Source organism: Mytilus edulis, chromosome 9, assembly GCF_963676685.1.
Source record: "Mytilus edulis chromosome 9, xbMytEdul2.2, whole genome shotgun sequence".
NCBI classification, from domain to species: domain Eukaryota; kingdom Metazoa; phylum Mollusca; class Bivalvia; order Mytilida; family Mytilidae; genus Mytilus; species Mytilus edulis.
The window spans coordinates 51930239-51944460 of record NC_092352.1 but is presented as its reverse complement, the minus strand read 5'-3'; the positions used below and the strand labels follow the sequence as shown (position 1 = coordinate 51944460).

Sequence of the window (14222 nt, the reverse complement as noted above, 5' to 3'; positions counted from 1 at the left end):
CTAGTTCAAGAGATCAGAAATTAATGTTGTATAACTTCAGTGGCTTGTTTTCATAAGCATGGACGGTTTTGATAATATCTGTCTACCTGTTTTCAGTTTTAACCATTGTTATATGTTGCGTCAACAAATGCACGGACTTTCCGTGAAAACGAAAATTCTCCTCCGCAGCATTCAATCTCCCGCCAAATCCCAATTATAAAATGCTAAAATAGGTATTTCCATATCCGATTCACTATATTTTTGGCACCGGCAAATTAATTTGTCGACAAAATAGAAAATTTAACTGTTTCGCCGGCGCCAGATAAATCGAATACAATTTTGCCAGTAGAAATGAATATATTTACGTAACAGATATATGCAAATCAAATATTTCAAAAGCAAAAGTTTTGATTTTGTGAGATTGTGAAATGTTTTATCAAATCTATATTCAACAAGGATTTTTTTTAGTAAGAACGTTTCACTTTGCAAATCCTTGTATTCAAAGAGATTTTTATTTTTTTTATATTTTTACAATATACAATTAAAACAACTGAGATTGTATTCTTATGTACATAGACTGATTTAATAAGTTTATGTATAACATATTGTATTGTCTAAATCTGGGACTAGTATACTATAAATTATAAGTATAATAGTCCAAGACGTCTAAATATACAATAGGATTGGATACAAGTTATAGCAAGATAATCCTCTCCAAATAAATACAATTTACAAAATGTCAAGATGACAGCAATTAATATAACAATTCAGTACCATATGAAAAATGTATACAATAAATATATTATGTTTAAACTGAGACTACTATCAGAGACATATAATACATTATATGTCTCTGCTACTATATATAGTTGTCTCAGGTTTAAACAGTAACAGTTGGATACAGTGGCGGATCCAGAACTTTTCCTAAGGGGGGCCCGCTGACTGACCTAAAAGGGGGGGGGGGGGCGCTCCAGTCATGCTTCAATGATTCCCTATATAATCAACCAAATTTTTCCCACGAAAGGGGGGCCAGGGCCCCCCAGCCCCCCCCCCCCCCCCTGGATCCGCCTAAGGGATACGAGTACACTTTAAGCATGATACAGCAATATTAATCGAACTAGGAGTCTTTTTGTATGGCGTGTATATATGTACATTTCTGAAAAGAATTGTGTTTTGTTCAACAGTTAATTCATCTGTTCCAAATAAAATATGTTCTATGGAGATAGCTAAGTGTTGAATGTTTTCAAAGAGCTGATTTCTAAAATGTATGTAGAGTGGACATTAAAAGACAAAAAATGAATCGAATCTTCTAATGGACACCCACATTCATGCACAAGAAGACGTAATTCCAACTACATAGTGTATACAAATGAGCATAGACCAACTCTCATCTGCCTAGGAAATTACATTATTAAAGGTTTAGAAATAAGATCCAGATGTAAACAAAATATATGAAATAATATAATATTTTATTGTTATAAGATTTAATATAATAGTTATATAAAACACATGTTGTGTTAGGCTCTGATCCTGTCCATAACGTTATAGTATGGTATTAGTTTTCTGTTTTGCTTTTTCCAATCATATTGTGTTGTAAAATGATGCCCTTTTGGGGTTCTTGATTAGATTAATAAAATTCTTATCTTATCTTATCTTATCTTATCTTATCTTATCTTATCTTATCTTATCTTATCTTATCTTATCTTATCTTATCTTATCTTATCTTATATGATTTCATTGTTACTATAATAAATGCACATTCTCGATATCTCTATTATTACTTCTTTTAACAAAATTAATTCTTATTTTCACTTTGACTGATAACTGTTTTTTCGATTACATGTATCTAAATACACTGTTACTGTAATATAATTCAACTATAAGGGTTGATTTATTTTTATATGTTGACTTTCGCAGTCACGAAAATAGTCGTAATAGGGTACTTTTACAATGACGAACAACGGTAAAAGGCATGAAGTTTTAAAATGTACATTATCTTTATGGCGATAAATAAATCGCCTGTTTTTGACGAATCACGTTGAATTCTTTCTAAAAATAACATTAAAAACGGACAATAATTTGATACTACATGCATTGAAAAATCAGAATAAGGATGTATTGACGAATCAAAAGAACAGTTTCAACCAATTTGACGTTGTCGGTAGCCGAAAATGAGCGTTTGACTCATGACGGTAAATTGACTGATTCATACCCTCAAGCCTCTTGTACATGTACATACACTTTTAATCAGTAAATATTAAAATTAAATCATTTCAACCAACTGGGAAAATAAGAATAATTCACTTCATCGCTATTTTACGAAATTTAACTTTGATCTCACTGACTGATTATTTCCCGTTTCTCAGCAGTGTAGAGTGATGAAATTATCGTCATAGTTAAAATAACGATAAACAGATTATCATTGGTAATCTCAACTCGATTGCTTTTCTCTCTTTCGCCGTACCGGCTCAAGCGAGAAATCAGGCAATCTCGTTGAGATAAACAACGATAATCAAGCATTTGTATTTCTATACAAATCCTTACGATAATCTATAAATATTGCGGGCAATGATATTGCTATAATAGAAATATCCACTGGGTTCCCGACTATTTTAATTAGAGCCGGCAAAATATCCCCCTTTTTGTGGACCGATGGACATGGTGGACCGTAGCACTGATGGAATTTTCCACATTAAAAATCAATAAATATTTTATTTTTTTTTCTGTCCAAAATTATGTATTTCTTATTATTTATTTCTTATGTGGAGACAGAATATTCAGATAAGCAATGTTGATTCTGAATCCGATTATCTATAGTGTATGATCTTATACATATCATGATTTAATTTATTCAAGGATTTGTATCTATTTACTTCCATATTTGACTAACCTGACCAATAATATTCCCATGTTGACTTTGCTAAATGGTCAACTGCTTTTAATTCATCCACATCTAGCACCCAAAACAAATGCTGGCCTTGTCTGTAAAGATAACAGATAACATGGTAAACCTTACAATTCTTTTGTGATTCATGGCATTATAAGGCTTTTATTTTCATACAATGACAATACGGCCAGGTGACGAGGAAACAAGAGCAAACAAAGGCTTGGAAATTCATCTAGTGTAGAGGATGTTTTTTACAGATAGAGCAGCCTATCTTTGTTGTACACACGAAATTCTCAGACCCAACAGAAGTGTTTTAAAAATCTGTTACTACGGTACAGTAAGCCTGGTGTTTTTTCAATAATTCAGAAGGACCTTCCGGCGACTGTTAGTTCGGTATAATAAAATACATACATGTATTTCAGTGGTTGTCGTTTGTTGATGCGGTTAATAAGTGTTTCTGGTTTTTATATAGATAAGACCATTGGTTTTCCTATATGAATGGTTTTACTCTAGTCATGTTGGGGTCATGTATAGCTTGTTGTTCGGTGAGAGCCAAGACCCTGTGTTGAAGGCCCTTCTTTGACCTATAATGGTTTAATTTTTACAAATTATGACTTGGATGGAGAGTTGTCTCATTGACACTCATACCTCGCCTTCTTATATCTTTTTTTTTAATTGTACGGCCCCAGTTTGTCTGGCAAAACAGCCACTGGACGTCAGTCCAATCTCGGACTATGTGTCAAATGGTCCCCCTCTGCATATAGCTTATTTTATTATTGGCCCGCTCCGAGTGCATGATTTTGTGAGTTGAAGACCTATTGGTAGCCTCGTATTGTTTTCTGCTCGTTTGTCAAGTTGTTATAAAAAAAGAAGATGTGGTATGATTGCCAATGAGACAACTGTCCACAAAAGACCAAAAATGACACAGACATTAACAACTATAGGTAACCGTACGGCCTTCAACAATGAGCAAAGCCCATACCGCATAGTAAGCTATAAAAGGCCCCGATAAGACAATGTCAAACAATTCAAACGATAAAACTAACGGCCTTATTTATATAAAAAAAAATGAACGAAAAAACAAATATGTAATACATAAACAAACGACAGCCACTGAATTACAGGCTCCTGACTTAGGACAGGCACTTTGAAACATTTCCCGATTTCCATGCTCTATTCTATAGTAGTCCCTCTATTCGAGGATATTGGATAACTAACAAAAGATACAGGAGAGAAATTATGTATAAGAAAATGTATACATTCAAATTCTTTTTTCGCAATTCAAAGGCATCCGATAATTTTGACATTTTTAAGATGACCTGACAGTATGTATATGTACACATAACAATCACAGATATACTTTGGTACGTACAGGACTCCCCCTCGTGCATACTAGTATTATTTTTGTCTATTTTTTACACAATATGCTTAATACTACTATGCTTTTATTACCTTCTAAATGGTGAATGTAACTATCCATTAATTTTCAAAGTTAACCTTTAAAAGGCGGAGACAAGCCGAAGAAATGTCAAACATGATGTGAATATGTGAAATTGAATATTCAGTGCAAGCAATTTGGTGGGAGATCTATACCCAAGTACCAACGATTAAAACTACACTATACAATAGAGAAAGATTGCAACTGCTCTAGAAACTAGGAGCGGATCCAGCCATATACAAGAGGGCCGAAGTTTTCAACCAAGGATAAAGGGGGTGGTTCCAACTAAATGTCCTCATTCAAATGCATTGATCGTCCAAAAGAAGGGGGTTCCAACACACAGACCCCCCCTTTTTTTAATCCGCCACTCGGAAACGCAATTTTGGACTTACCGTTTGCACGTTCTTTTGGCATCACTCCATGTCATTGGTACACTCACTGCAGCATAACAGTTTCCTCCGTTAAAATATTGACCTGGATAATCAAAACAGAGTTCAAAATCGAAATGATCAGAAATAAATCTTGAATCAGAGAATTTGTGAAGAATAATGGTTAAAAGATTCTATATATACAATCTGACCTGAGTTGCAAAGTAATAATTAAGACACGTTATGTACACATTGAAATATTAACCATCTGACCTAGATACTTGAATAATGCGACTTCCCCTGATCATGTGAATAATATAATCGGACTTGAATAACTAGATAAATCACGAGAACAGCTTGAGTTATTCGTGCTCTTAATAGCATGTTAATAGATAGTTATAAGAAGACGTGGAATGAGTGCCAATGAGACAACTCTCCATCCAAGTAACAATTTGTTAAAGTAAAGACGTTAAGCACGTTATTGCGTCAATGCCGTGAAATGCGACAGAGAAATTTAATAAATAGCTCTTCTATGAAATCTAAATAGTTCAGCTTTATGAAATTTATATCTATAGATTAGGCAAGTATTACTGTTTCCGAAAATATAAAATAATATGCTTTAACTTTTCATAATAGTTTCAAATAATGATACAAATATTGCCAAAACGTCAAAAATATGCGTGTCAGACGTAACAAATTATTCGCAAAATAACATTTGCGGGAATTTTTGTGGTCTAAGAAAGAGTCTAAAATCCGCGAAAATTCGCATGAATGATAAACGTTATATATGATTTATGAAGTCATTGCTGTTTTTTGTGTTGATGGAACGGTCAAAGCTGATTTTTTCAAAAATGAATAATCCTCGTCATGGTCAGGTTTCGGAAAATGGTAAGTTATCAAAAATTATCGCTTTTTAAAATATCAGATGATATAAAATTTTGTTTTCATAAATTATTCCTACAAAAGTGCTAAGATAGACCATTTCAAATCCGGAATTTTACAGCACTCGCACCACAAGTAAAAATGCATGGGCTTCGGGAAAATGTCTTGCAAGATTGTCCAATGTCGAATTTCGTCGCTTTTTACCAAAACACTGTCAGTTTCAACGTCATTATATTAAATATTCAATTTATAGCATACAAAATAGTGCTTTTGCGTAATTGTGCTTTCACCCCACAATAGGATAGTATACTTTTTGATAAGCTGTTAAGTCGAAATGACTTCGTTTTTTAACAAATTAAATGTCTTGCAAGTTTGTCCACTGAACAATTTTCTTACGTTTTGAACGTTTTCGATTCTGGACGCTAGATACATATATGTGTTTTCAAATTATTTCTAAAAGTTTGTTCTTTATTTTGGTGTTAAACACCACTACATGTATAAGCGACATTTGTTGTATTTTATTGACCTGTCATCATAGGTAGAAGAAGCCGGACATCAGACGACCTTAAGTTAAAATATTTGTAATAACTGTCGATTAGGATCGGAGTCGAACAAATCTCGCCACGAGCGTATCTTAAAATCGCCAGGCTTTTTATCACTAATTTATATGAACTCATTAGGCCAATCACCCTCCTAGGCCATCGAAATTGAAAGCAGTTCGTATTATCATATGATATATGAACGATATTTCATTGTTTTTAAATAAAAAAAGTACGGTTCGATTTAATGTTTTAAGATCAGAGGACAAAACAAAATAACGAAATTACAAATTTCGAAAATAGACAGAATCATAGAAACCACGATAAGAACAGACTGCAATATATAATAGTAGTTATAATCAAATAGAGAATGAATAATTATCTAAAATGAAAAAAAAAAACATATGGTAATTTGTCAATAAATAGGTAAAATATTAATTGCAGAACAGAAGAATTTCATGTCCGAGACAGAGAGAATTAAATATTGTAAACAGCAAAACAATCTGTAAAACGACAAAGTCCATCTATCTCTGAAAAGGTCTTAGAAAACATGAAGGGATTTATGCATGAAACAAAACAGAAAAGAAATTATGATGCACGAAATGCTATGCATGTAATATCGGCTTCGGTCAGCGGGGAAAACATTTCAAAAGGAGAAAAAAGCAAAGCAGCGCGTAAGTTGGGATTGCACCAGCGGCGACTTTCTGGCGGTAAAAGAATTCGCACTTCTGTTTTTAGATCAGAAAAATCTTGTTACGAATTCACAAAGAGAAAAACCAGATCTGACATTACTCCCGATATAACAAAGAAACAGGCTTATGATTTCTGGATATCCCCCATGGTTTCGCGCACTAGTCCCAACAAAACAGACGTGAAACGCTCACGGATAGGGCCACGTGAATATGTTTCACAGCAAATTCACCTGCTCGAAAAAAACCAAACTGCAGTATTTTTAAAGTTTAAAGCAAAATATCCAGATTTTAAGATATCACAACGTTACAAGCCGTTTTTCATGATGCCAGTCAAAGAAAAACATCGCAATACATGTTGTTGTCGGCAGCATACTTCTAAAAATGCTTCTCGACATTAAGTGGGAAAAATTTGAATACCTATTTTGTATTGTTTATTTTTGCTTGCGTAACTACATGTACCAGTAGGAAATATTTCATGCATATTCAAGACTTTAAAGTATCCATATCGATCACAAATGTTTATAAACAAAACGAACAAAGTATACTCGATTACCGACGTAAAGTTACCAATTATAGGACGCAATATCGTGCGTAACGTCAAAGTGAACCATTACAGGTCAAAGTACGGTCTTCAACACGTAGCCTTGGCTCACACTGCATGTATGTATACCGTTCTTAAATAATTACCTGCCGGGCAGCTAAATTCGATGTCACCAAGACTACCACTATTCGAATGAGAAGTAGACGGCTGGAGAATCTAAAAAAAAATATGTATTATAGAAAAAGACAGTAAGGATTGATTCGCAGTAATAAGTTAAGCATTCAATTACTATAAATTAAGTAAGTCCAAATGTGGAAGGCGGGGATCCAATCATTTTGAAAAGGGATTCAAACCACCAGAACACCATATAAATTTCACATAATAAAAAAAAAAAAAAGATCTAAAGACAGCCAATAATTGTTTAAAAAAACACCAAAAACATGCAATTCAAGGTATCATACCTATAAAGTACACACACACTGAAGCGCTCAAGGTTATAAGCAGTTAGTGGATAACAAAGTGTTATGAGACTTTTTTTCTCTCCATCTTCTAGTCAGCTGAATATGGCAGCTTTAAAGATTTTTTGAAGTCCATATTTATGCAGTTTATGTCGGGACTTTTTTCGGTATCTTTACTTGAAACAACCGTTCTGGGTTAAGAGAAAATAAAAATTAACGCTTATTCAATTACACTTCTTTATGTGATTATATTGGATCTGCATATTCATGATATTGTAGCCTTTCCAGAAAATTCTATGCTTAATTGCAATAGAGTGCGACTTTATCCTTTGACAATGCAAAATATATTCAACATAATAAGTGTGCGAAATTAGCTGAATGCGAGTGAAATGAAATGTGTAGGAATAAGATGCAGAACCGTAGTTCTTATGGTTATTTGATATTATAGACCACGGATAGGTCTGCAATAAAACAAAACACGCTAATACCATGAATACCAAACTACAAACTTCCTTATTAAATCTCAATGTCTTAAACGATTTGGATAAACAAAATAGCTGTGATAATTTAAAAGATTTATTTATCTATAATACTAAAATTACGAGGTCCAATTTGTCAGCCGTCATCACGTAAAAACGACGAATCAAAGAATTCAACTTTATATATAACTAATATAGTAATAAGGTGTAGATTAAAAATTACACCACTCCAGGTCCTTTTGTTTTCCACGTAATTAATATTGCCAATAATTAAAAAGTTCCGGGTCGAGTCCGATACCCGCCATTACCGATACCAATAGTATATTCACATGTTACCTATTACCTTATCTGTACGTTCCGCATCTGACAGGCGCACCAACAAACAGTGTATTCAGGATTAATATGCTATATACACGGGTCATAATCACAGGGTTGACACTACTAAATTGTCGAATTGTTACCTATTGTACTATTTTAATCAGTAAGACTTTCTAAGATAACAATACGAATACCAAAAATCTGGACTAAAAATAAGGCGTATATAGTTACAGTTTTCAATTTGTTAGCGGGCATGACGTAAAACAGCGAATCAAAGAATTCAACTTTATTTATAACTAATATAGGACAATGCTTTTGATTAAAAAATACTCCTTTCCAGGACCTTTTGTTTTCCAAATAATTAATATTACCAATAATTGATAAGTTCCAGTTCGACGGGTTCAAACAGAAAATTTGAAAGCAGAGAAAACTGTGTATCTTATAATCGGTATGACTTTATCAGATGACAATACTAATACTAAAATAATGCTTGCGCATAGTTATATACTTTAATTCAGTCACGGACCCGCGATATCACGGGTGTGTTCTAGTATACTTTAGTATACGCTGTACAACGAATAGATTTGTTTATGAAAAGGTATTGACTGTTTCATAAGATATCATATTACACACTTATTATTTGATATGGAAATATGTTCACCTTGAATTTGGTTAAAATTAAACTGAAGCTTTACGGAGATCAGTAATTAGTTTTATCTGGGTTTTTCTTTCCACGAAAACAATTCTTATTCATGTTTCATAATCGTGACTACACTAAACCAGGAAGATCAAACACAAACTTTCAAAAATATTTTTAATAGTAAAATTAATGATTTCATGGTTTAGTTAACAGGCTAGGTAATCATGTCTATTATTTTATATAGGGTGCATTTCTTTCTAACACAAAAGATCGAACGGCTAAGCGCGCACATGTGTTGATTATTTGTTTCTATCATACGTTTGCAAAGTTTACATAAACTTTGACAAACTATAACATGTATAATGCACTCGCTAAAAAGTCGTTTATCGTTTGTTAGAACAAACGCTACATTTGTTGATCACCCTGATTAACCGATGTATTTGTTTCTACGTTTGTAAAAATTCTGTTTACCAACAACATGTGCATGCATTATTGAAAGTTCAAATAGGGTCAGTAAACACGGATTAAACGATGTATTTGTTTCTTCTTTTGTAGCGTTTATAAAACAATAATTACATTAGATGTATGTTTCATTATAATACTTTATTCTGATTGGCTAACTGCACATCACATGTTATTCCTTAAGCAATTGTATTACTCAATAAAACTTATCATTCATGATAACACGTGGCCCCACAATAAAGAGCACAGGTGAATTAAATAAAACAATCATAAAAAAATCGTGTTTATTATGATCATTGCTAAAAAAAAATGTAATTATAAGTACTGAATGCTTCAGTTTTTACACTTCGTAGGGTTGTAAAAGCGTTGACCGTGCGCACAATTTTAGAATGAAGCGTGTAAGTGTGAGCCAAAATTTGTTCCTGTGAAAAAAGTTCCAGTGGAACTAATTTCAGAGGAAATATACGCTTTTAAAACTTTTTTAGAATGAAGCGTGGAAGCGCTTCATACAAAATGTACTTCGGTCAACGCTTTTACACCCCAATGAAGTAACAAAAGAAGCGTTCAATTCTTAAACAACGAACGCCACACAACGTTAACAAAATTTTGGTTAGAAAGAAATGCACTCATACTGATCGGTACACGGTAAATATAATAAGCTGCAACATACTATAATAGTAGGGAAAACTAGTATATTTTTTTTATATAGCTGCATTACTATCTGTTATCTTTACCTTTGACTACAATTATAAAGTATGTATGTCCTTAAAAATGCTGGACAGAAACTCATCTTACGCACTTGCTTATCAAAATGATCAAGTTCAATGAAAACCCGTGTAGATTATTAACTCGTGTAATCCATAAGGGTATCTAGGTTTTACTCCATACTTAACAAATATACGATAGAAAAGTAATTAAAAATGAAAAATAATAGAAATTGTTTCGGAAAATGTCCAAATAATTGAAAGAATAAAAAGTGAAAAATTAGATCTATTATAACCTCAATTATAACGAATTCCGCCTTTCATTGGATTTAAAAACCAATATCGCACTACAGGAAAAATAATTAAGACCATACTTTGGCTTTATTTTATATGAATGCTATAAGAGGAGACTATATGTTATGTCATGCTGACATGTTGAGATATAACCGTATATCAAAGGAGAAACATGTTAGACCTAACAGTTGTGGGAGGTTTGTACTTTAGAGCCAACAACACATTGCATGCAGCAAGATTACACGGATCGACTTAAAACCTTTAGGATTTTTAGGTCCTCCATGCATGCTCTTCAACTTCGTTTTCTTAATGCCTGTATATGTGTTTTTCATTCGGTTTGATGTATTTGAGCTTTTGATTTTGAAGTATAGCTTTGGTGGATCCAGGGGGTGTTCCGGAGGATGGATTATCCACCCAAGTTCTAAAACTCTGTATCTCTGCTGAACTTCTCTCATACACAAACTAACAATGATTGCGATTATACTGGTAGAACGGAAAGTCGAGGATCATCCATCCCTGTTCTACAACTTCGTATCTCTGTTCTCTCTCAAACCAACTAGTAATAATGTGAATCTAGTATTACCCTATGTTATACCATATCATTTAAACATTTAGGGTTTAACCAGTCATTTCAAATTCACGTGTTTCAAAAGAATCATGTTTAAATAGTGTAACTATACACGTAATATTTTGTATAGGGTAAATATCAGCTTACTTTACTTTAATACATTTTTCAATTCAGAATTCATCCATCATGACATGAAGTTAAGTTGATATGAACTGCCTTATTGAACGCCGACCTAAGAACAAACATTTTTGTTTTACATTCTACAAGTTGCTGTGATTTAAACCTTTAATAATACACTGTCACGATCTCTAATGGCGTATGAACATTCTACACGATGAGCTTTAGTTTTAGTTTAAAACATATTTTATTTGCTCAAAATAAGAAGGCTCAGACACAAGTAAAACATACGTAGATCTCTAAATGGTGTATGAACATTCTACACGATGCGTTTTAGTTTAAAACTTTTTTTTACATTCTACAAGTTGCTGTGATATGAACCTTTAATAATCTACTGTCACGATCTCCTAATTGTGTATGAACATTCAACACGATGAGTTTTAGTTTTAGTTTAAAACATATTTTATTTGCTCAAATAAAAAAAAGGATCAGACACAAGTAAAACATACGTCGTAGATCTCTAAATGGCGTATGAATTAACATTCAACACGATGTGTTTTAGTTTAAAACTTTTTTTTTACATTCAACACGATGTGTTTTAGTTTAAAACTTTTTTTACATTCTACAAGTTGCTGTGATATGAACCTTACATAATCCACTCTCACGATCTCCTAATGGTATATGAACATTCAACACGATTAGTTTTAGTTTTAGTTTAAAACATATTTTATTTGCTCAAATAAAAAAAAAGGATCAGACACAAGTAAAACATACGTATAAAGTCTTCTTCACAATACGATATAAATAACAACACAAAACTAAACAATACCGAAAAAATGAAAAGAAATGAAGAAATAACCACAGTGTACAAGCGGACAGTGACACAAAACGGAAGTTGCTGATCTGTCCGACGGCGATCGGCTCGTTGTTTTTCAAAAAAATATAGAATATCAACACAAAGTGTCCCATAATGGATTGTTCAGCAGCTCAAGGTAAGTGAATAACTACAATGATGTATTTTTGACCATTTAAAGCTTATTTTATGCTTTTAGCATCAACCGTCTTTTTAAAATAACTCCTGATCATGAAGAGAGGTCAAAATTTTGCGATTTTTCGAGTCATAAATCTTAACAAAACTCCGAAAATTCAAACATTTTCAAGATTTTTAATCGATACATAGTTGAATAATCATATTCCGCATACACACACAAAAGTTTGGTTCATTTTTTTTTTATTATATTGTCACAATTGAATCTTTTCTATTCAAAGTGTACTGTCCGCCTCGTTGCCACCGTATGTTTTCATACTGTCCGATTCGTTGGTCATATTCATGATCGATATCTTAAGCAAAAGTAAGATTGAAACATGCAATTTATCCACATTTAAACTTTATTCAACACAGATACTGTCTATGATTATATATGGAAAATATTTATAGATTATATATTCAGCTTGGATCTCGTGTCAATTAAAGGGGGACATTGGTCACTCTTCCAGAACCTTTACTCATGTCTGCTGCTCGTATTCATCGTTTGCGGACCTTGTTGTTAGATTCTCTACCAAAATAATATTCTAATAAATGCATGGTGAATTCAGTACACATGTTCCCTATGACATGATCTTTCTAATTTAATGCAAAATTAGAGTTTTGATCCAATTTTACGGCCTAATGAACATAGAAAACGATAGTGCGAGTTGGGCATCCGTGTACTATGGTCACATTCTTGTTTAAAAGTTATTTTAAAACAACAGTAGATGATAGTGAGTGATGCAGCGCGCTTAAGAACATCAATTAAATAATGTTTTGCTTATATTTTCAGATATACACGAAAACAAGCATGTTGTACAACTATAAGGATTACTAGTACTCATCATGTATATCTGAAAATATAAGCAAAACATTATTTAATTGATGTTCTTAAGTGCGCTGCATCACTCACTATCATCTACTGTTGTTTTAAAATAACTTTTAAACAAGAATGTGACCATAGTACACGGATGCCCCACTCGCACTATCGTTTTCTATGTTCATTAGGCCGTAAAATTGGATCAAAACTCTAATTTTGCATTAAATTAGAAAGATCATGTCATAGGGAACATGTGTACTGAATTCACCATGCATTTATTAGAATATTATATCGGTAGAGAATCTAACAACAAGGTCCGCAAACGATGAATACGAGCAGCAGACATGAGTAAAGGTTCTGGAAGAGTGACCAATGTCCCCCTTTAATTGACACGAGATCCAAGCTGAATATATAATCTATAAATATTTTCCATATATAATCATAGACAGTATCTGTGTTGAATAAAGTTTAAATGTGGATAAATTGCATGTTTCAATCTTACTTTTGCTTAAGATATCGATCATGAATATGACCAACGAATCGGACAGTATGAAAACATACGGTGGCAACGAGGCGGACAGTACACTTTGAATAGAAAAGATTCAATTGTGACAATATAATAAAAAAAATGAACCAAACTTTTGTGTGTGTATGCGGAATATGATTATTCAACTATGTATCGATTAAAAATCTTGAAAATGTTTGAATTTTCGGAGTTTTGTTAAGATTTATGACTCGAAAAATCGCAAAATTTTGACCCCTCTTCATGATCAGGAGTTATTTTAAAAAGACGGTTGATGCTAAAAGCATAAAATAAGCTTTAAATGGTCAAAAATACATCATTGTAGTTATTCACTTACCTTGAGCTGCTGAACAATCCATTATGGGACACTTTGTGTTGATATTCTATATTTTTTTGAAAAACAACGAGCCGATCGCCGTCGGACAGATCAGCAACTTCCGTTTTGTGTCACTGTCCGCTTGTACACTGTGATAACGACAGAGATTA

The 14222-nt window shown here is 33.0% G+C and overlaps 1 protein-coding gene across 1 annotated transcript in view; it reads right to left on the bottom strand.

The window, feature by feature from the left end:
* Positions 1 to 14222, bottom strand: part of LOC139488564 (uncharacterized) — a 221513-nt gene that overhangs the window by 196740 nt on the left and 10551 nt on the right. The window contains exons 2-4 of the mRNA XM_071274290.1: positions 7473 to 7542; positions 4697 to 4778; positions 2870 to 2961 (exon numbers count right to left, since the gene is read on the bottom strand). Of these exons, the coding sequence (XP_071130391.1) occupies positions 2870 to 2961; positions 4697 to 4778; positions 7473 to 7542 (244 nt within the window). The remainder of the gene's footprint in view (positions 1 to 2869; positions 2962 to 4696; positions 4779 to 7472; positions 7543 to 14222) is intronic.